General features: G+C 34.7%; 4 protein-coding genes across 4 annotated transcripts; 2 read left to right on the top strand and 2 right to left on the bottom strand.

Annotated features, from left to right (window-relative positions):
- Positions 1 to 4,376: 4,376 nt before the first annotated feature.
- Positions 4,377 to 6,365, bottom strand: LOC128861980 (formin-like protein). Its single transcript, XM_054100356.1, has 2 exons — positions 6,014 to 6,365; positions 4,377 to 5,103 (listed from the first exon to the last, which is right to left on the bottom strand). The coding sequence occupies exon 2, from the start codon at positions 4,719 to 4,721 to the stop codon at positions 4,377 to 4,379; it is 345 nt and encodes a 114-aa protein (XP_053956331.1). The 5' UTR covers positions 4,722 to 5,103; positions 6,014 to 6,365.
- Positions 6,366 to 10,620: 4,255 nt separating this feature from the next.
- Positions 10,621 to 11,757, top strand: LOC128860836 (uncharacterized). The gene is made up of 2 exons (XM_054098598.1): positions 10,621 to 11,067; positions 11,126 to 11,757. Exons 1-2 carry the CDS (start codon positions 10,660 to 10,662, stop codon positions 11,378 to 11,380), a joined length of 663 nt encoding a protein of 220 aa, XP_053954573.1. The 5' UTR covers positions 10,621 to 10,659; the 3' UTR covers positions 11,381 to 11,757.
- An 8-nt stretch (positions 11,758 to 11,765) lies between these two features.
- On the bottom strand, positions 11,766 to 13,618 carry LOC128860835 (uncharacterized). Its single transcript, XM_054098597.1, has 2 exons — positions 12,672 to 13,618; positions 11,766 to 12,593 (listed from the first exon to the last, which is right to left on the bottom strand). The coding sequence occupies exons 1-2, from the start codon at positions 13,387 to 13,389 to the stop codon at positions 12,307 to 12,309; spliced, it is 1,005 nt and encodes a 334-aa protein (XP_053954572.1). The 5' UTR covers positions 13,390 to 13,618; the 3' UTR covers positions 11,766 to 12,306.
- Positions 13,619 to 15,745: 2,127 nt separating this feature from the next.
- LOC128860837 (uncharacterized) lies at positions 15,746 to 17,050 on the top strand. Its single transcript, XM_054098599.1, has 3 exons — positions 15,746 to 15,974; positions 16,034 to 16,157; positions 16,217 to 17,050. Exons 1-3 carry the CDS (start codon positions 15,833 to 15,835, stop codon positions 16,806 to 16,808), a joined length of 858 nt encoding a protein of 285 aa, XP_053954574.1. The 5' UTR covers positions 15,746 to 15,832; the 3' UTR covers positions 16,809 to 17,050.
- Positions 17,051 to 23,179: the final 6,129 nt, after the last annotated feature.

Here is a 23,179-nt window from a genome sequence, read left to right on the forward strand (position 1 = left end):
ACTATGGCAAAAAATTAAATTGTGAGGGGGTCTTCGGCTGCGACGTGGGGATTCACCAACTGAATTCTGCACGATCAATTTACATGTATTCACACACTCGTCCAATCAGTCGTTGTTCAGATGACAACGAAGCGGCATGAGTGCGGACTGAGTTGGTTTTTTCGTATAACACAATTTTAGTGTTTTCGTAAACAAACCGTTTCGTGACCCAGTTACGTCAGCCTATCAACTGATTCTGTCGAATTCGCTGAGGGCCGGATAACAGTCTGTTATCGCCCACACTTTCTCGTTCCGTTCCCCTGCTTCTCCTGTATATTCAAACTTATCCGTTAAATATAATTGTGCATTTTACTGTTTGAGTTTATTGCTGTTGTTGTTATAGAAGATTCCCGCACAGGTATAGTAAATGCTGCTGGAGTGGCAGTCCTTCGCCGGGTACAAATCCGGGTCGTTCGGGTACCTCAATTTTTTTACATTCTTTTTTTTACTATTATTTAAATGGTGAGATGAAAATCCTCAAGACGATGGTTAAGGCAATGCTAAAACTGATTGTTAGCTTCTTTAATAAACGAAAGCAAATTTACTATGTACAGGTATCCCTTGTATAACGCGGTCTTATACAACGCGGTTTCGATATAACGCGATTTGGAAAAATTTGGTTTCAGTACAACGCGAAATTTAGGCTTATATATCGCGAAGGGGAAAATACATAATTATAAAATCTGGTAACACTAATTTGCGTACCACATATTTATAATATGTAATGTATTTTTAATGTAAACCGGGAATTAACCTTTTTTGCCTTAGATAGATAGAATAGATATTAATCTAGCACCTTATTACGAAATTGAAAAGGAGCTTAAAAAAACCACTCACCAAAAACTGATAACAAATTTTGCAATTATAAAACTAGTTTCTTATCCAATAGCGAAAACTATGTTGAAGAAATATCTTCTGATGAAGCTATTGCTCCCCCACAACGCCCACGTGCAAAGATCTTTGAAGACAGTAAAACAGATTAATTACCATATGAAGTTTGAAGAATAAAAATAAATTTTTTAATAAACCTTTATTTTTGTTTTAGTTTGTTTTTAAATTTTTTTTTTTTGTGTTTTTAATTGTATAAGAAAGTCTGAACTTTAGTATTGAGTTGAAATATATGTGCATCTGTTATTTTGTATGTATTTTATTTAAAAAAAAAACCTATTGGAACATAACCCCCAAATTTATATGAAAACTATGTTTTAGATAACGCGGAATTACATAACGCGCAATTCTTCTGGAACGTAACTATCGCGTTATACGAGGGATACCTGTACTTTTCATTTGCATGTGACAATATAAAATCTTTATAGTTATCTAAAGTCTGACACAATGAAAAACTTGGTGTGTATAAGAGTTTACCTCTTGGCACTCACATAGCTCTGAATCGAAGGGCACGAATCATGTGTAAGTAACTGCCGTCGAGGATATGGCCAGCCAACAGTTTGTTGATCAGTTGTATATCTTTAACATCAAACTTACAATTTTTGATACCTTTGCTGATACCTTTGTGAAAATTTTTGCACAAAGTTTAGGCCGATTAATTGCAGGCCCATCCAACGTACCATCCAGAGAAAATGTTACTGCGAACCAAAGCTTCTTCAACAGTGTATTCTACTTCGATGGTAGTGCCATTTTCTGCTGCCTCTTTTGCCATTTGATCTGCCTTTTCACTAATCGGTATACCAGACTGGGGACGTTATCACAATTGGCCACCGAGATCTTGTTATTTAACATCTTGTGCCTTTTTTCTTTGGGGCCACGTGAAAGAGAAGGTCTACGCCAACAGCCCAGGGTCTATTCAAGGCCTCAAAGATGGAATTCGTGAGGCTATCGAGGGCATAGGGCAGCCACTTTGCAATTCGGTTATGGAAAATTTCATGAAAAGGATATTGTCCTGTGAGCGTGGTCGTGGTGGCCATTTGCCTGATGTTATTTTTCACTATTAACGGCATACCTTCCTCTTTATAACGAAATAAACATCCTATCTTATTGGAAAACCCTTTATAATTTTCTCTTGTTTCACATAAGTGATGTTTATGAAACTCCGATTGGAATTTCAAGAAAAACTCATTAACTTCCAAATATTCGATATTCCTACGCTCTCTGAAATATTTTAAAGTTTTTAATTTCAATGAAATTCACTTGGAATTTCACTCACAAAATTACAGAGCCTATCCGATAGGTAGTTTCCATAGTTTTTCCCCTCAAAACGATTTCTTTTTATTTCATATGTGCTTATATATGTCACTTTTTCGAAAAACATTTTCATTTTATCACAGCGCAGATATCAAATCGAGCCCAGACAGAGGCAACCACCTAATCTGACAATTGTAAATAGTGTCATGCATTCAAAACTCGAACTGTGCCCATGTAAGAAGAATTTAATACAACGGAGCAAGCAGACACACACACAAATATACATATATCTGATTAACCAAATGCCAGCATGTATTTCTTTTTGACGAATATGTATGTGACCGAAATAAAGCATGTTCAGAATTTTTTGTTTCCTTCCCTACTTAAGCGACGAGTGGAATGCACAAAGTATTATTTATATTCGTAAAGAAATAAAAAAAATCCTTAAAAAAATGCATCGTGCAAAAGCAAGTAGTTGAAGTAAATGAGGTTGATTTTTAAATTGCAGGAAAACTCCATTGGATTTCTTAAAGGAAGATGTTGCAGCAGTTTATGCCTATTATTTGGCAATAACAAAAATTATCGATAGATGCCTGTCGATAAAATAGTAGTCCATATTTAGTATTGTAAAGTAGTTGGAGAGCTGTTCATTTTCATAGGGCATAAAACTGATTTACATATGTAATTCTAACAAGTGCGACATCCAGGGGAGTTAGTAATTGTAAACATCTATAAAGTGCACGTTCGCCCTTTTTAAAATTTTTTGTTGCCGTTCAGCTATATTTTGTAGGAAATCGCTGTATTGTTTCATAGATTAAAATTAGTTTCCCATACAATCAATTTAGTTTGCCCATTTCACAGACTTCAAAAATGTGCAGTGGTGGTCAAAATACTAGCAACGCGACATACATATAATATTATAAAGATTCGGCATTTTCTTTACATTTTTTACTGTCTTTTTTTATAAAAATACGTATATTTCATTTTACAACAAAAACCATAAAATCCAAAGTTTTAAACTTTATACAAAATTTTAAAAAAGTCAAGAAGTTTTCATAAAATATTCCAACTTTCTTTGTTTCTGTGAATAAATGAATGAAAATGAGGTTTACACTTCAGCTTCACGGTCTTTTCCTCCGGCCGTATCCGGACGTGATGTCCCGCCTTGGTATCATATTCAAGGGGTGACCTGTTAGAATGCTCGTGAGCAATTTCAGTTTGTCCCTATGGAGGGCTACGAGTTGCCTGAACCTCTTTTGATTATAATCCCCCCAGTAAGGACTCCACCTGACGTAGCCACACAGTGGGGTATCAGCTGACGTGTCGTAGAGTGAGCTCTTCCCTTCTAGGCATGGCAAAAACAGAGTCGGGCTCTCTTAATAACGTGTCCGCTGCCTCTCTAAACCATACATCAACTATAGTGCATTCCAAGCAAATTCATTTTATCGATGCATTCAAGTACTAAGACTTAACCACACAGGATGACAACGCTTTAAGTGCCACCCGACTAGTGCTCAGAATGGTAATTCCTTCATTCAATCCAGCGCCTATGCCTTCAAGTGTCTTCAAGTTAACTTTATACCAGTGTAGGGTTCTCTCTCTGAGTTTCCTTTCGAGAGGGGTTGTACTACAGCTTACTTTATTGTCTAGCTCGATCCTGAATATCTCCGTCATACACAGAGATGCTAAGCGCTGAAGCTTAGTCGAAAGGCATCGATACCCACTAAACTCTTTATACTTGACTTCTGTTTATGGTGTTGCGCATTGCCCTTCATTCGTTCAATGGAGAAAATGCATGCATGTAATTTTGAATTTAAATCCGGCATAGGACTGCACTTCAACAAAAATTCCTAAAAATTTCTGGGGAATATTTTATGCTAAAAGTTCATAGCATACATGTCCCGACGTGTCTAGAAGCCGGCTCAGCGTCCAGTAAGTGCCTGTAGCACCTGAACGGGAACTACTTGCTGAGCATGATTTAAGCACCTCGGCCAGCCAATTGACTTAAAATTCACTGGGGCAGTAGCCCCTGGTCGGGAATGAAAAACCCCCATGTCGTTCCGGCACGTAAAACCGGCTGTCATGGGAATGAAGATAAAGAAATTTGCAATGGTATTTCTAATCGCTTTTTACTTTCTAAAAATCCAACAAAGATTAATTCAAGTTTACTTTTAAATTATTAGACATACCTCTAATTAAGAACCCTTATAAGAAATATTAATAAATAATATAAAGTTATGACTTACCAAAACTTTTGCGAATCGCCGATCAAGCTCTTCCGTGGTGGGCATTGGCTGTTGACTTCGACTGCGTACACTCGGTTGGCGTACGTGGTGATACTGAGAACTCGAGCCAATGTCATAATGTAAATCTTGTTTCTGTAGAAAACCACCAGTTGCTGTGGTTATTCCATTCTTATGTGTAATTGAACAATTGCCATTGCCGTGATCATGACTATTACCATGACCACCACCAGCACCTCCGCCTTCCTCTACCAGCACATCACTGGTAGAAATGTGACGTGAACTGACGGCGCCCATTATAGATGCTAAGCGGCTGACGCCCGCACCGCCACCGGGTCCTGGTCCGGAAACGCCGGAGCCGCCACTGCTATCCACTGATGAAGTGACTGCACCACCGCCACCCCCGCCAAGCGCTGCGTTCAATGAGGATACAACAGCACCCCACACTGTCGTCTGGACAGTGCGGCAGAGTGCACGGGTCTTCTCGGGGCAACTTGACAGTTGCTCTTTCAGTTCGTTGAACAGATCCAAAATTTACCGTTGAAGAAAGCAAGTGTGGAAGTATTTATACGTTGGTCACTGCCTCGCTATATCGGACGAGCGGTCACCTTATGATGTTCTTCTACGAAGATTCTGCTAAAGTGGCGATTACTACTGATTGGTCCGCCGAAACTGCAAGCTACAAACATTTGTGTCGGAATTACGAAGAGAAACGATTTAAGTAACTTTGGATTTGGATTGGAAAAATAGTAAGTAGATAACGGGCTATTGTTGTCGCTTCTAGAGTTATGACGATCCCTAGATTTTGCACAGGTGCTTTTTTCTTAATTTAATCACTTCATAAAAAATATGTATCGAATTCAGTATGCTTGTATTTGCAGAATTTTTTAAAGATAACTATTTATTTTTTGCCAATTTTTCACCAATCGAACTTTTTAAAAAAATTTTAAGTTTTTATATTATTTTTATATAATTTTTAACACAATTTCCAATGAGATTTGTTGGACTTTTCATGCAACATGAATTTTGATTTTGTTTCTTCAAGTTCGTTAGAGCAAGTGTTAAATAAGGAAAGGAAGTACAAATTGGAAGGGCGTTTTCATAAACGGGGTGTAAACCCCTTAATCGAAGCATTAATTCTCCCGAATAAATATCCCTTTTCCTATTTTAAAAAGCTACCAATTATTATACATATGTATATATGCATATTTTGACAGAATACCTGATTCAATATATTCATAGTATGAATGCAAAAGACATTTGAGAAGATTACATGTACAATTTGTTTTTTATTTTTCATTTTTTACTACGTCAAAAAGTCATTGTCATAACAAATCCTTTCCAGAACTTCGATCCAAATTGGCGCAGTGCAATTGTACATATTCTTTCTTTCTGATACAGAAAACGCCGGCCTTTGCATACACCATACCAAGCTGCAGACATACACATACACACATACAAATATATATATACTGAGTGCAGCGCCTTTGTGTATCTCGCAAAATGCTGTCTGGCGTTTTTGTGCTGATGTGCATCAGTTAAACGAAGTTAAAGTTGTACAAACATATGTATATAAAATGAGGAATTACCGAATTCGTTGGACCGATGAACTCGGTTCGCTCACGCACACAAGATTTTCACAACCACCGTAAATACCACTAATTTAAGCACATTTACTTCACTTCAATTTCCAATTAAATATACTTCGTCGGATTGCTTATTGTAGTTCTGCTTATATTCCAATTCACAAGCCCAAATTTTCACTTAATTTCATACAAAATATGCATGAACTGCATACTTATTTTAGCAGATCTATGTATTAAGGAGAACGCTTCCCGGCACAAATTTCATCTTTATCCCTTCCTTTTGTGTTATTTTTTCCTTATGGCCACCAATAATAAAAATTATTTTAAAAATAACTTCACCACTACGAGACAAAACAAAGACTGTCAAACAAGTCAAATGGATTAAGATTTCATTCTCGTTCGCGTCGCAAATGTCAAATTGTTATTGGTTTGTGGTGAATTTACAAAGGTGTGTTTTGACAATTATAATTGTGAGTGATGCCACTTCGTTCTACTTTTTGAAGCATAATATAACATGTACGATTGCTGATTGGTGAGAATTATTTGGCCGTAGAACATTGCTCTACTAGACACTACAGCTTCCCTATGACTTTAATTGTGACGCGTTTGAAAGACTCAAAGAAGCAGAAGTATTCACTACTTAGATTTAATCAATGAATTTGTACATGTGTCTGTAGATATAAGTCCCCGTAAAAACACAACGCTAGTAATTTATAGCGGCCAATTTTAATTTCACGAAGTATTTTTTGGATGTGTAATTTGCCACCTGTGTTTTACCGTTATTGTTACGTAGTTCTAAAAGATTAAGATGAAACAATTATTGCTTATGTGGAGAACCGGTGAAAAACCAGTGAAAAGCTGAGGAAATAGCTCTAAAGAAGCCGAAAAGGGTATTGTTGCTGTTCGTTGGTATTGAAGTTAGCTGCTGAAAAGGGACAGAAATAAAATGGGTAAAATTCCACTTTCTTAATGAGAAGTTACATTACTAAGAATAACACTGGCAGATCGAGGGAAAACAAGGCATGTTCTATGAAAATCTTACATTACCGAAGGCCAAGAACGCACTGCAATTATCCCTAGTCTTAGACTATGTTCAAACAGATCAATTAACTAGGGTAATTAAGCTCATTGAGTTTGGTGTTCTCGCACATGCAATTTAGCTTACACAGTTAGTACTGCTGAAAGGGTTTTGATTACGTTTGTAAAAAACTCGGTGTGATGAAAATGATAAAAATTTTCACTTTAGACATATTGAGCTTTCTCAGTTAATACAATGAAATTTAGATTGCTGCCTGGCTTTGAAGAAGGATTACTTGTTAATTCTTCAAAGTTTAACAAAGCAGTAGCTACTGCTCCTTGCAGCATTAGAACAAAATGCAACTCAAAGGTCGTTGAGGGAGCTGATAAGTAAAATTAAAATAAGTTTTGTTTATTATAGAATTTCCTTGTTTTTTGCCTCTAGACTGTTAAAATGTGTGAGTGATTAAGTGTTTACCTACCTAGAAACCTGATAAATAGAAAATAATAAAAATTTCAATCCTATTGCGCCTTTCTCTGTAATGCGCCAAGATGTATTAAGTAAGGTGTGATTGATAATCAGTCCGGTTATAATGCAAAAAAATAGAAACAAACAAATTAAAATTGGTAACATTTTTTTTCAATTTGACGTTATGTTATATTTCTTATGAGACTACTGTAAAATTCAATTACACATTGTTAAATTCATTTTAGTTAAAATTAAGCGGGCTGCTTAAAATTGCTTATTTATTAAACAAATACAATCATATCACTAACGGTTGCTTAATCTAGATGGTGATGTAGTAGGTATTTCTTAAGTAAAATAGAGAAATTTAAATTGTAAATTTATAGACAATTCAATTTAAACCATGAGTTTTCACAAACTAAACGAAAAAACGAACTTGTCCAATAAAGTAACTTTCAATGAGGTGCAAGAACTCATCAACTGAAATGGAAGGTGCGAAAAGAAAAAGCGAGATAGATTTCACTTGTTTGGTAAAACTTTATTGAGGCTCTTTTCATTTAAATTAGTTCTGTTTGCTAGCACAAAAGTGTGAGAGAAACGTATATAGTTTGTTATGAATATTTTAGGATGCAAGATTTATTCATCAAAAACGTACATGATTTGAGAGTACACGATTACACTTATTTTCAATAAATATTCAATTATTTATGTGCTTGCCAATTGAAATTACTTTCTTTCAATATGCTCCTGGTGAAAATTGAACGTTGAGCTTCCTCTTTCCTTTTATGGCAACTCGCACTTTGACTTTATTGTTGGCTGTAAGCTTTGGATTTGTAACGCTAACGAAAAGCCGCGCTTTATATTTTAATGTTTCATTCACTTGGCCGCTGCAATGTTCAATAGACTTACTCAATAATTTAATAACATAAGATGAGATTGAAAATAATAAAGATACTCTTCTCTACACAACAGAAAATAATATTAGGCAGCATTCGCAAATTGCGTGATATGTATATAAAGCGATTTGGGTTGAATGCGCTTAATCGATACGCGTCCTAATTAAAATTGCTGCAAAGTAAAAAACGAAACCATCGTTAATGTTACATTTTAGTTTATTTATGAATTTTATACATACTATGCTTATATTTATTTTATTTATATAAGTACCGGTGAAAATTAACCTCCATGGGAGACGAACACGAAATAAAGTCGCCTTTAATACAACCTTAGCGATGATGTGAAAAACAATATTAAATTTCCACCCATACTTCAACTACAATTTAAACCTTTAATATTAAAATATTTTACTTTCCATGAGATATATCCCAATAATAATTTTTGTATTTTGTTTTTATTTCTTCATAATAATGTATGTATGCACATTTCATTACAACCTTTTATGCTTAATAAATTGAAAAAATAACCAAGTGAAACAATTATTTACCTTTTTGCTCTTTACGTATTATATTATATATTAGTAGATATATCAAATACGGGAAAATATATGAAAACCTTTATTGCATATATAGTGGCAATGCATTTAAAAGTGTAATAAATTATAGTTAAGATTATTTTTGTTGTGGAGATTAAGAGATATGCATCGACATACATTTATGTATGAAGATTATCTATTGTTTACTTGTAAATTGACACAGGTCCGATTTTTTAAACTTCAGAATATTAAGACGTTATTACAAAGGACGATTAACATTACTAAAAACATTGCCATAAAATTATCTTAAATAACTATGACGAAGTGTGTTCCGTCTTCATGAAACAATAATTTATGAAAACTTTTTGCAAATCATCGCATGCCGCGTAACATAACGTAATTCAGGTCTGCTTATTGTTCGCACTAAAACTTTCAGAAATTTTTCTAATTCGTTATGACAATTATATGCAAAAAACGGTGCGTTGAAAACACTAAAGTCCTCTGGTGGTAGGGAATTTAGTAACTACAAAGAAAAAGTAAATGTAATTTTGTATATTTCACAAAATATTTACAAAACTTACTATTCTCTTCCTCTTTATTACTGGAGTGTTATTCAATAATTTCGCTTTCGATTTGGCACTTAATTAATTGATTTGTAGCCGATGCTTAGCGAATGCACCGGAACTTTTGCCCAAGTGCCTGACGATTTTATGGACTTATACCTGCTTATAAAACATAGCAATTCACCTTGCCGCCATATCGTACCTGCTACTGCTTTGCTTTTCTGCTACAATGGACAACAAATATTGCTTAGGTCGAGAGGGTCGTATGCATTATAAATTGCAGAATTCCAAATAATGTTTTTGTTTTCAAAGTTTTGTTGTGCTGTTGTTTTTCGCAACCAAAACCACGCGTAAACATTTCACAGATTTTAAAAGCAATAACAAAATACACGCTATTTTTGTTCTTGCTCTACTCGCGCGAGGCGAATTCACGCGGACTATAAATTATAGTGAACTAAGGCGAATCCAGACAAGGTGCCTTCAGTATAGTGCAACAAAGAAAGTGCAGCAAAGACCACATCACTACACCAAATCGCAAGAAAAACAAATTAGCTGTTATGCCGATGATCTTGCCAAGGCGTCTTCCGCAGAATAACGAAAACAAACTGCATTTGGAGGTTTTATATTAATTTGTGCTTTCACAATTTAACACGCGGCACTTCCTTTATTTAGTTATACTATCACAAATCACAGCATTACCAAGCCATTCACTGAATTTTAACAAACATGAAATTTCTTCTCCTTTTGTTTGTTTTGTTCATATGTTTTGTCAAAATTGCGAAAGTAAAGTAATTGTTTTGGCAAGGTGTCACCTATGGTAATCAATTCGCCTTGAGCAAACCTTATAAATCTATCAAGGTGGATTTAATAAGGTGACAGCATTCACCCAGCTGAATTTTTCGCCGTAGGTATGGCTTACGTCAAAATGATATGCTTTGTTTGTATGTATTGGTATGTTTACATTCGTATGTTTACATTTGCTTGCTGATTTTGACATGATGCTTGCACCAAACGCAACAACAAATACATGTAGGGTTTTACTTATATGTGTTTGCTGTCACCTGTAATAAATTCGCCTTGAAATCTATCATGTCTGTTTTTTTCCAAGAACTCAATTCGCCTAGTGTTTTTCGGCGACCTTTTGCTGCCTTTCGCTGAGGTTGTTTTTGATATGCTATTTCATTACACTGTGTTCTTTCGTGAAAATTGGTCAATTGTAATTTTATCTTTGATTTACGGGAATATTAATATGTCGCGATATTATACATCACCTTATTCTAAAACGACGAAACCATATCCATCCCAGACAGATGACTACATATCACTTGAAATGGGCGGCCCAGCGAAATGTTCTACGCCAGCGCGACTCCAATACAATAGCATTCACATAAACGCTGGGGGAAACATTTTCCAAAATAGGCAAAGAGGACGAAGTAGTCAAGGAAATCGATCCGGAGGATGGAACAATAATCCGCGGGGTGTTAGAGGTAATGGGAATCAATGGCTGCAGCAAACACCGCGTAGTAATGATGCGGCAGAGTGGCAATGGCGTGGTGGTGGGCCAAGGCAATGGAACAACGTATGTAAAACAAAGTTAGAATGAAGCAATTTAATACTAAACATTTGTTTTGTTGCAGAGAAAATCTTTTAACAACAAAGCAAACAACATATCTTCTTATTTCCACCCATCTATGCTGGAAAATCCCTGGAAGGAGTTAATGGATCGCCGAGATGCCATAAAAAGTAGTGAAATAAATTTACCCACATCCGATTGCCAAAATGAGGAAAAACCTTGCATCGGTAATACATCTGCGACAAACTCGGAAGAAAATGATACTGAAGATATGGAAGCAGAAGCAGATGAAGATAAGCTGAAAAAGGAAAATTTATAACATCAAATCTCGTACAATTAACATTTAATGTTTACTAAAAAACGAGATTTAAGTTGGTTTGTTTCCCCCACAGTCAGTTCCACGTTACGGTAACTGACCTGAATTTTTATCTGCAGTTGCAAGGACTAGAACTTCAGCAGCATTCCTCAAAAATGTATGTAGAATGTTTTATGCTGCACCTAACTCTTAACTTGATTCTGGAATGACGTACTCCGAAAGATAGCAATTGAAAATATAAGAAGTTAAAGTTTTAAACAAGTAAATCCCCCCCTACATATGCTTTATGTTGGTTCTTCGATATATTGCAAGCTCAATACTTTTATATTATAGAATAATATATACAATTTAGAACTAATCCTTGTATAAATTAAAACAGTTTTCCACCTCGATTGTAAAAAAAGACTTCTTAAAATAAAGCATTTTTAATGAAAATTACATGGTATAATTAGTAACATTTTTCATTATTATCTTTAACAAGTTAGATGTCTTCTTTGTATAGAAATTACAGTTATATACAAGTAACTACCATAAAATACAGTACAAAACGGCTACTGGCTCAAATTCTTTTAAGATCAAAGGATACGTTTTCCTTTTATTTTTTCCCAACCTAAATTTGAAAATAAGTCCGGAGGTGCGAAGTAATAAAACTGTACTAAACTATTGTCTCTGAAAGTTATATTTGAAATTTACATTTGAGTGCTAAGTCTTTTTTTGGGTTCTTTTTAATTTTGTTACATACTTTTATTTTAGTTTTGTTTTCTTAACATTTTTCAAATATTGACCTGTCGTGGGGTGCGTTTGGGACACTTAAGTCTAAATCACTTAATCGGTACAAAATGTATGTACTAGTAGAAAAATATGAAGGCGGCAGGTTGATTCTCATGAGCCTTTTGCAGTGCGTACTATTTCAGTTCCCTCAGTGAGTACTATTTCTTTCGCTTTTCTTGTGCCTGTATATAGATTTCCCAGTCGCTACTTAAACGATTATAAAGTTTCATGGCAGCACGGGCATCTTCCACAGAATTGTGTTCTCCTATTTGTATTTCCATGCCTAGAATAGTTTGACTGAGAAGTTTAAGGCTTGGTGTTCGACCATTAGAAACAAGACGGCACAGTGGCTTATAACGGGCAGTATCGCGTATATTTTTGAATGGATGTTTGATGTATAAAACAGCCAAGTCGCTGCGTATGGCATGACCAACTAGAATTTTGCCTAGAAAAAGGGAGAGGCACAATTTAATATATATTTAAATTTTAAAACTTTCATTAACATTTCATAACTGTCTATTACCCTGTATTAGTTCAGCAACCTGGTTTTGAACTACATGAAAATCTTCACCGTTTTCGATGTCTTCAGGCCTGATCCCCGAAATACTTGTCCGGTAATCAATTACCTCGATCCACGGTTTAACAAATTTATCTAACAGCACTTCTCCCTGCCTATTTACGATGGACACTCGTGCCAGCATGTCATCCTGTCCGTTGTAACCAACTCCTACCATCTCGCAATCAATAGCTACATATTTATTTTGTTGAGCAGCTTTACGTCTTTTTCGTAAACGAGCTGACTTGCTCAGTGGTCGATTGTTTTCCGAGTTATCCCGGTTACCTGGTGCTGGTAGAGTGTCAGTACGTCGTTGTTGTTGTGAACTCCGCTGGTGGCCCGAATTTTCACCACTCGTAAGCATTTCTGGACTTTGGTTAAGTTCGCCACACATTAGCGATTGCATTTGCCGCCGAAGATGTTCCACGCACATGCTGATAATGGTGGTTTCACGTATATTGTTTGTTCGATTGTTCGCTTCGTTCTTTGCAAGCAGTGACAGATTTGAATTGTTTGGCTGAGAATTTGACGGTACCTGCGATTGTTTTTCGCCATCACCATCTCCCGCTCCAAACGAGTCGGGTTTTTGATTTTGTTGATCATTTTTATTCATCTTTTTCCTAACATTCTTTTTTTTTTTGCTACTACCATTTTGTTGTTGTGGTTGATGATTTTGTTGAGACATTGCTGATTTTTGTGTACCTCACTAATTTTCGCTGGATGGGTTTTAGAATTTTAAATATTTTACTTGGGCACAGTCGCAATTTTTGTATTTACTATTTTTCCTTGTTTTCAGTTTTTTATTTTTTACAAATGATAAATTAAAGTTAAAGTAAAACTGAAAGTGTATAGGAATGCTAACAAACCAACAATGATAGAATTTCTACATAGTGCCAACAAACTACCACTAGAGGGCACATTCAAACTAGAAAATCGGAAGTAAAAAAAACCAAATCAGCTAGTGTTGTCGTGAGGGAAAAAGAAAAAGTATCAGACTTTCATTCAGAATTCGAATTTTCATTCAGAAATTATTATAATATTATATTTATAATCACATATACTGGTGCATATGGGCACACGAGTATTTTCACCAAAAAATAAACATTTAATCAAACATATATACATATATATATGTACATGTACATGTTTACAGTGAATTTCATTATGTATTTCGTAAAAACAAGCAATAATAATGAAAAAAAGTTTAAACGTTAAACCATTATGCAGGGGTCTATAGTTCGCACAATAAATTACTTTTTTACAGTTATTTGGAAGCTTACGTCTTGGAAAACTTGTATCTCCAATTCATTTCGAAGTTTAGTCTTTTTTCGTAAGGTCTGAAACCTTTAATAGATCCAAGGGTCTGCGAATCATTGGATACAAAATTGCATTGCTGCGATACGAAAATGGTGCCAAATAGTGAGAGGAAAAAGTCCAATTTCATAATGTAGTCAAACAACTTCAACTATGCATTTCTATCAAGTTGAAACAAAAAGTAGTACTTTTAGAAATATATTACCCAAATAACCCAAATGTATGTGAAGGCAAATAATAACCAAATTTGGTTAAAAATAACCAAAATGGCAACGATGATTGAAACTACCTCGCTTTGATACCATTATATAAATTACAAGTAAATTCACTCTTCTTCTTCCTATTCTATTGACAGACATCTGGTGTGAGTTTGGCAGGCGTTTATGTGTATGAAGAATTTCCCTCATTCATTTATGCCTTTCACAACAGTTTTGACTTGAATTGATTTGCAGGTAATCTGCCATATGTGAACGGGTAAATTAATTTTGTGTATTTATTGGTAATTAATGCATATGTGAACGTACTTTAAATCGCTGAGCTTCAAGCTACTAACACCAGATTTACACACGGAGACTTCTGGAAGGGAGACACTGGAAATTCTCATTTAATGTTTCATTCGCGGTCACACGGGCAAATTTGTTTTCGGCAACATTTTGATATTTAATACTTTAGCATCGTCTGGTTCGGATGTATTCTCGCACGCGCTTACATGTAAAGCGGAAAACGTTCGTCAACAATTTCCTAAATATATGAAAGAAAAATGCAAACTGGTTAAATAATAAATAATTTGTTGTTTTTTTTATTTAAATATATTTATAAATTGTTGTACTTGAATAAAAAAAATTTGATTAAAAATACTTAGTATATAAATAACTAGGGTTACCCGGGTTCACGTTTTGGCCTATTTCTCGAGACCCTGGTATCCGATTCTTAAAATTTTAAAACACAAACCATCTACTGAATAGTCCAAACAAAGCCTAAAAATTTGGTTTGGATAGGTGAGCCCGTTCTTGAGTCATAAGATTACCAAGGAAATGTAACTTCTTTTTATATATATAGATAACTTAAAATTAACTTGAGTATCTAGAATTCAATATAAAGAATCAACATAAATATGTCCCATAACTTTTTTAAATTAAACCTACTTTACTAGCAAAAATAATCCTGCATTTCAAAGCAGCGTTCGGATGTTTGTCATCGTTTATATCTTCCGTTTGATTGAAAACCAACATAGAATTCAGAACTTTCTCCCACAAAAGAAAAAAACGAATGAAGTAACTGTCAAAAATTGCTCTAAGATATTAAATACGAATAAGAAGCACAAAGTGTGTCGCCCGTACAGGAGACAAATTCCCTTCTCTCTTCCGCAGCCGTCCTTCACCGACGAACAAAATGTTTCCCTTCCAAATGTTTCCCTGTGTAAATGGGCACTAAGCTTCAGCGCTGAAATTTTCTTTAAAGCAGAAGCAAGGTGGATTTAATAAGGTGACAGCATTCACCCAGCTGAATTTTTCGCCGTAGGTATGGCTTACGTCAAAATGATATGCTTTGTTTGTATGTATTGGTATGTTTACATTCGTATGTTTACATTTGCTTGCTGATTTTGACATGATGCTTGCACCAAACGCAACAACAAATACATGTAGGGTTTTACTTATATGTGTTTGCTGTCACCTGTAATAAATTCGCCTTGAGCAGAAGTAAATAAATACCATCCGGCAGCCCCGCACGATTGTGCATTCTGCGCAAGGCGAATTTAAATCCACCTAGATTCTGCGTAAACAAGTTAAAAGAAGAGAATATTGGAAATTATTATGATAGCGGACAAGGATTTCATTTTGACAGTTCGCTTATATCCGGAAATTTACAATACTTATAGCAAGAATGGGGTGTTGGAAGGCGAAAATAACAAAGAGCTCTGGGCACAACTCGCTCAAGAAACCCATATGAAAAGCGGTAAGTTGTGGGCATTGCATCTGCATAAATATATTCGGTCAACGGTTGCGTCCTTATAGGCGCTGCAGCTGAGAGTAAATGGCGCCAATTGGTTTCAAAATATTTGTCGTTTTTGGTTTACGGCACTTCTTTCGCGTACGAAAAGGAAATGCAATTCATGCAGATGCCTCTACTTGCTGTAGGGTAAGTCATGGTTCGCATGGAAGTAAACATCTTATTTTACATATTGTTACGTGCCATAGAGACACCGAAGACGCGCAATCTGAATCCGATATAGATGAAGCAGAACTGAAAAACGTTTTAAATTCCTACGTGGACTTTGAACCGACCATCAAGAGGCAACGTGCCGAGGCGACAGAAGGCAGGGCGGCTTCATTAAAAAAATATACTCATGGAAAGGAACTTCATAATGATGAATACAACGTGCAGAAGAACAAGGAGCATTCGCCAGTTACAAATGCAACCACTAAGCAGTCTTTTGAGCTCCATGACAATACAAAAGGCGGGGAGTCGGAGACATCTGGGAAAACGAATGAAATGCTAAACCAAACTCCAAAAGACAAGGAATCGGAGTTTATTAATCCAGAACCTGCAAATGAAGATTGTGGCGTACTCTCTGCCACAATTGTTCCACCGCCTTCAATAGCTGCTAATATATCTAGCGATAACACAAGAATGTCTACTAGTTTCACAAATTTAACCTCACTAGAACTTATATTTCTTGGCTATGCGAAAGTATTGCAACGAATGCCATTAAGACTGCAGCTGCAAACAAAACGTAAAATCGCAGATATTATGGATGAAGCCGAGTTGAAAATGTTTGAAGATAAATGAATTTTTAGAAAACAATTATTTGCGTATTGTGATGATTATTTTAAGAAAATAAACAAGAAAAACAAGATTTTCCTGCATTGAAAATTAAATTCTATGAAATGTAAAACGTAAGTTAGAATATAAAGCGAGATAGAAATAATTAACACATACTTGCCTTACATACATACATACATATGTACGTTATTTTATTTGTAGTTGCCGCTCCATTATTAGCAATAAATGAAGTTTTGGTTGTTTTTATACTATGTATGTGTATATGTATGTATATATGTTTTTTAGTATGTTTTGAATGTATTTATTAGATATAAGTTTTATTTTCTTCACATATACAATGGTACAATTATGGTGTTATTCGTATTTCATTAGGTATTTGTAATATTTAGTTTTAATCCTCCTTCAACATCCAAAAATCATTTTTACAGTTGCGGACGTATTTTTATATACATCTATTTATAATTTACATATTTATTTCATATTTAAGTAGTTAGTATTTGAGCTAAGGGTCTAAAACTTGAACATAATTCCCATAGTATGAAGAACTGAAAAAGTTTGCGTCTCGTTTTATTGTGCATTTTTTCTGTTACAAAAACTATACTATTACTAAATTATTACTGCAGAGCAATTCTCAGAGGACAATTAGAAATTGCTGTTCCATTTCCGCACAACGTAAGTTTTTTTCATTGCACTCTCTTTATATGTACATATAAGCAATGAGGAAATGAGTGGATCTTAAATAAATTAAAAATATTCAGTTTGTTTTTATATAACGGGATTATTTAATGGATGAGTCGCGACTCTCGTATGCAGTTCTAATCTAAAACTATTGGGAATATATTTGAATTTCTCGACCAAAAAGATATTGTGATATATAGCAATATTAACAGTGTACTTTTGAAATAGTTAATTTAGCACTACACATTCGTACATACATACGGCACATATTTGGTTATGTGCGCATACATATAAAAATATGTACATTTTTAATAATATACGCGTATGTATATGCAAGTAAGTTGTCATGTCATAGTTTTGTTTTACAATTTCCCTTACAAAGTCATTTTTATGTGCCCAGCGAACCTTAAAAGCAAAATATTTATCAAGTGTACTTTTTATATATTATGTAAATTTGTTTTAAGTCCATATTAAATAATTCTTAGAAGCTAAAATTGTTTATCTGAAATAGATAGACCATTTATTTAGGAATTTAGAGCAATACATCAAGACCCGTTAAGTTTAATATTTGTTTAATATGCTATTGCTATCTAAATATATGTGTATATGTATACATATGTGTATTAACATATATATATATATATGTATATATATGGCGCAATATTGAACATTCAACTTCTGACATAACTAATACAAATACATACACATCTTGGTGTACACCCTTCTGTACATAAAACTCTATGTATATGTACACATAAAGGCATACCCATTGTTTATTACAGGAATGTAAAGTTTTCACATTTATGTTAAATTTAATTATTTTTTATGTTAACATTTTTAAAGTGCAAGTTTTAACTGTTAATAGTAAGATTTAGAGATTTTGATTTTTTCCATCAGTATTATGTCCGTACCAACAAGTATAAGAATTGTGGCCATGTCTTTTGTTAAATGTAAATATACTATGCATATGTATTATATTTGTAAATGTACATACAAAAGTACATAAAGTTTTTGATTTTGGAACAAAATTTTCATTTTGAAACCTTGAACATTTCTTTAGTTTTATTCAGCAAAAGTTGTAGGTGGATTTCTGGACTGAATCGAGATAACTTGAGTCGTTGGTCGAAATATGAAATATTCTGTTTTTTTCCTGACCTACTTATATAGTCAAATATATAATATAATATGTATCATAATAAGTATGTAAAAAATGGACGCATAGGTTAAACTGTGAGGAATTTCACTGTTTTTATAATTCTTACACGCTTGCTGTATTCTTGAAACGTATTTAAAATTAAAAAAATGCACGTTATTCCTTTTTCATGAGATTTTAAAACGGAAAATTAAAAAAAAAACATGTAATTATTAGGTGAAATAGCTTATTTGTTGCAAAGAATAAAATGAAATATGAAGCACTCATCTAGAAATAAGAAAATCTCGTTTATGTATCTGAATCGGCGAGTTTTTTGTCAAAGACCTTGACTGCAATTAGCGGGGCCGCTTCCGCGCTTCCGGGTCAATCCGCGATAAACTTTGACACATTAACCATTTCAACTGAGAATGTAATTAAAGGTATTCGAGACCTTAGGACCTCCTCTCGAATCGATGTAGATGATCTCTCAGCTCTTTTATTAAGAACTGATTATGCCTAGCCGAGCCTCTTACCTTTATTTTCAATTACTCTCTGGCATATTTGTTGACGATTGGAAACAAACGTCTGTAGCCCCGGTCTTTAAAAGCGGGGAAAAACGATACCCGCAATTATAGGCCGATCTCAAAGCTATCTTCAGTTTCCAAACTATTTGAGATTGTTGTAAATTGTAAATTGTCCTTTGCCGTTAAAAACTTCGTTTCTCCAAATCAACACGGGTTCGCCGCCAATCGCTCAACTGTCACAAATCTAGCTAATTTCAGCGTTTCAGCTTATTTGATTTCGAAAATAAATATCTACATATTTAAATCGGAATTTTCTCAAGCTTTGACAAAGCATCAGTTTTTGCTAAAATTTACCTCTTTTGGATTAAATCCTACTTAACTGATAAGCGCTCTTTATAGCTGTTGACAATGTTGTGTCAACACCATTCATCGCGTACTCAGGTGTCCCCCAAGATAGCATCCTTGTATCCCTATTTGTTATTCTTTTAATCAATTTGAGTGAGTTCGAAAACGTTTCTAAAACTTGCTCTCCAATCACTAAATTTTTCTTTGCCACTACCTTCATATTATTCTCGTGACCAGCCAATTAGCCTTTCTACACTTGGGGACAGAATATCCCCAGCGTGCTCATTTGTCATTAACACCTTAACAGGCTCTATTGACTGTCCAGAAAAGATTGCTTTCAATATTCCCCCTAGAATTCTTCGCCATTCGGAATTCTTTAAAACTGCTGTTTAGAATAGTTATGGGTAAGATATAGTATTTCCGAGTGTTTTTGTCTGCGCCACATCGCTAGTTGTTGTTGTTGTTGTTGTTGTTGTTGTTGGTGTAGTAGTAACTTTGCCCTATCAGTGTAGTGTAATCACCGGTCGTCTTCGTGCAGCTCGTCTAACGGTAGGCCCAGGAAACTTGCTGTTTCGATAGGTAGGATTCAGAGGGAGAGGGGTGTTAGATGAGTGGGTTTGATGGGCATGTGAACAGGTGGTTAGTATCGTGCGGGGTGCCTTCATATGTTTCTTGCATGAGTTTACCCTGCTACAGTATCCAGAACGTAGTTGTGCCAAGGTTACGCAGCAGTCTCGGGGAAGTTGGAACTCTTCGTTTGCGATGAGGGGTGGTTGGACTCCGATGACGGCATTTGGAGTTCGGGAGCTAAAGAAGTTGGTAAAGGTCTCCCGATGAATGTCGTTGATTGTTTGTCTGTACACTGTATTTATCTTAGCTCATGTGTTTTATATTATTGCAAATACATTTTTTTATATTATTGTAAATAAATAACATCTTAAAAAATGAAGTCCCAAAATATGTGCATATGTATACAGGCTATGCAAAGAATACTTCGAATTATATAATAATTTTTTTTTGATTTCGGTTCTAATTTCTCCAGGTAGTGTTTTTTTTTACTGTAATTCCATAAACTCATAAAAGAGGCGTGCCCTAAAACCAAAGTGTGTTAAAATATGATATAATAAAATTAATTTGCAATTGCAACAAATCAAAAATTACTTCACCGATTAGTGTAAAGTTTCTTTGCCATAAGACTCGGAAATGTTTACAGTCATTCTGCATCAATAAATTTTATTAATTCTTTCCTATTATCCTTTGAGGAATTCACGCGATTTCAGTGGGGTTAGAAGTTAAATCCGAAAGACCTGATTGACAGACAACAGAAATTTATATTCCATTTTGAATTAAAGGTTTGCATTATGAAGCAATAATTAAAAGTGATGTGAGATGTCTAATTTTCACCCTATGGGAGCCATCTTGAGCTACTTAACAAATCCTCTTGATGATGCCGCTTTGGAAAAGCTACTTTATATTTCAGAGCAAATTCTAAAGAAAAAGTACACAAAAGCATAGAAATGATAATTTTTGCTACAAAAGTTAGCAGGTAATATTGTTTATGTTGTGCCATAAAACGTGGGCAAAGGAGGGTGTTAAGTTTGTTCATGTCCCAAAACACAAAATGAAAAGAAAATATTGGGTAAAATCGTGCGGCACTTTATTGAAACCAGCCGAAAAATTTTGCGTGCATCACTTTTCGGCAACAGATTTCGGGACCGGGCCAGATCCGAAGAGGCCAGGTTGTCTAGTGATGCTCTTTCGATGTCTATCGAAATTTTGCATTGCTGGAATGAGCTCGAGGCGGCTTATCTCTGCGTTTTTTTGACTTAGATCACATACTGATTGTGGAGTGTTTCATCTGGAGAAAGAAGTGGTTCATTTTAAGGAACGACTTCACAAGAAAATAAATTCAAATCCAACGTCAGTCAAATACTTTCTGAGGGGCAAATTAAAAAGTTGAAACACCCAACCAAAACAATTTATAGGGATTGGGCCGATAGGCTTTCTGAGAATGGGAGAGATACCTTTTTTTGTAGGAGACTTATAATTTTTAAGATATAGGGTGTCAAACCTTTTGTAAAACGTACCGAAAGTTGTAGAAATTGTTAAAATAGATGCCAATCACGTGCATCACGGGAATGGTTAAGTTAAAAATATAAATAATTGGCACCATTCATAAAATAATAAAATTGTTCTATGTTTAAAAGCGACCTCTTTTAAATTTAGCAATGTTTTCGCTAACATTTCTGCTACGAAGTAGTTAATGCAAATCCTGGATGAGCCTATTGAAAATAATAGCAGCTTTTAAAACTGCTGCAACAAATACCAGGGACGTTTACAGGTACATTATTTTGCGGTTTCAAAATGGGGGAAAATTGCGATTTCGATTTCTAGCACATCCCAGATCCTTGCGAATTGATTTTTGAAAACATTTTGCTTCCAACCAATTTCCAGTCTGAGGTAGGGACCATGTGGGTTAAATAGAACCTGATGTAATACATTTCATGGTAGTAGTGCCAATCAATAACTACTTCTAAAACATATTTTATTATACAGATACTAAATTATTATTATTGTTATTGTGTAAAAAAAAATAAGTTTTACTTATATGTATGCTAGAAGTGTGTCTACGCGACCACTACACTACTGTATGTTAAAGCAACAACTAAGTTATCGAGCAAGATTCGCTGCTAGCGAGTATGGTTCCACCTCATGAAACTGGTATAACTCACTATCTTACAAACACATTCCAGCTCTATTCTAGCGTTGCCAATATATGTTCATTTATATCAGTTGAAGAGGCCTTGAGTATCAAGCAAGTAATAGGGTTGCAATATCGCGGTAAATATTTCACACATATTCCGGTAATTATACTCACACACAGTTGTGTCCATTATATTCTTTGTCCACATAACGGTAATTTTCAAAAATGTCATATTTGTTATAAACGAAGCAAAATATGTCGAATTCGGTATAAATGAAGTGCTCCAAAACAGAAATACGACGCAAGTAAAATTTCGAAAACTTTTGTGTAAATGCGTGTTTCTAGATGATGACGTAATAAAATTTCTCCGCTCACTTTCCATATGTTAAGATTGAGTTTCCGTCCGTCCGCGTGGTGTTTACGATTCCAAAAATCAACAGCCAGTTCAAATTAAATTTTACTAAAATATGCGCGTGTATACAAAGTTCTGTCCGGTCCGAATTTAGCACTTCCTTACTTTTTTTTTAAATATTCTCTAATGAAATTCTGATGAATTTGAAAGCATTCGCTCGAAAGAGTAAAATATAGAATAATTTGAAGCAACCGTAAATGCCGTTGTTTCATTTCCACTCAATTTTTGTATTTTTCATACAAATACATAAAACATATTTAGATATAATTTAACTTTTTTATAAATATAAATTAATTTATTCGCGAAGTGAAGAAAAACCAATGTTTTATTACTTTCCGACAGGAAATTCATCTCGGAAATGTGACCATTTGCTTTTTCAAATTCGTGCAGTTAAGGAATGTATTCACCAATACTTCTCAAGTTTCCCTTGCATTTGCTTTCTCAATTTCCCCTTCCTTGATAAATGGTTGAGCGCAAGAACCACACCAATTGATATTCTTTAATAATTGTGCAAGAACGCATGTAATCGCAGATTTAGACTTAATACGCTTTGTATTACACGGATCAAAAAGTAAAAGTCTC

Source organism: Anastrepha ludens, chromosome 4 (genome assembly GCF_028408465.1).
Source record: "Anastrepha ludens isolate Willacy chromosome 4, idAnaLude1.1, whole genome shotgun sequence".
NCBI classification, from domain to species: Eukaryota; Metazoa; Arthropoda; class Insecta; order Diptera; family Tephritidae; genus Anastrepha; species Anastrepha ludens.

What these genes read in the sequence shown, in the direction of transcription:
- LOC128860836 (XM_054098598.1), top strand. Translation starts at nt 10,660, where the DNA reads ATGCTATTTCATTACACTGTGTTCTTTCGTGAAAATTGGTCAATTGTA. An exon ending in GGCCAAGGCAATGGAACAAC is followed by an intron (nt 11,068 to 11,125) that starts GTATGTAAAACA and finishes GTTTTGTTGCAG; the next exon opens with AGAAAATCTTTTAACAACAA.
- LOC128860835 (XM_054098597.1), bottom strand. Translation starts at nt 13,389, where the DNA reads ATGTCTCAACAAAATCATCAACCACAACAACAAAATGGTAGTAGCAAA. An exon ending in GGTTGCTGAACTAATACAGG is followed by an intron (nt 12,594 to 12,671) that starts GTAATAGACAGT and finishes CCCTTTTTCTAG; the next exon opens with GCAAAATTCTAGTTGGTCAT.
- LOC128861980 (XM_054100356.1), bottom strand. Translation starts at nt 4,721, where the DNA reads ATGGGCGCCGTCAGTTCACGTCACATTTCTACCAGTGATGTGCTGGTA.
- LOC128860837 (XM_054098599.1), top strand. Translation starts at nt 15,833, where the DNA reads ATGATAGCGGACAAGGATTTCATTTTGACAGTTCGCTTATATCCGGAA. An exon ending in AGAAACCCATATGAAAAGCG is followed by an intron (nt 15,975 to 16,033) that starts GTAAGTTGTGGG and finishes GCGTCCTTATAG; the next exon opens with GCGCTGCAGCTGAGAGTAAA. An exon ending in ATGCCTCTACTTGCTGTAGG is followed by an intron (nt 16,158 to 16,216) that starts GTAAGTCATGGT and finishes TACGTGCCATAG; the next exon opens with AGACACCGAAGACGCGCAAT.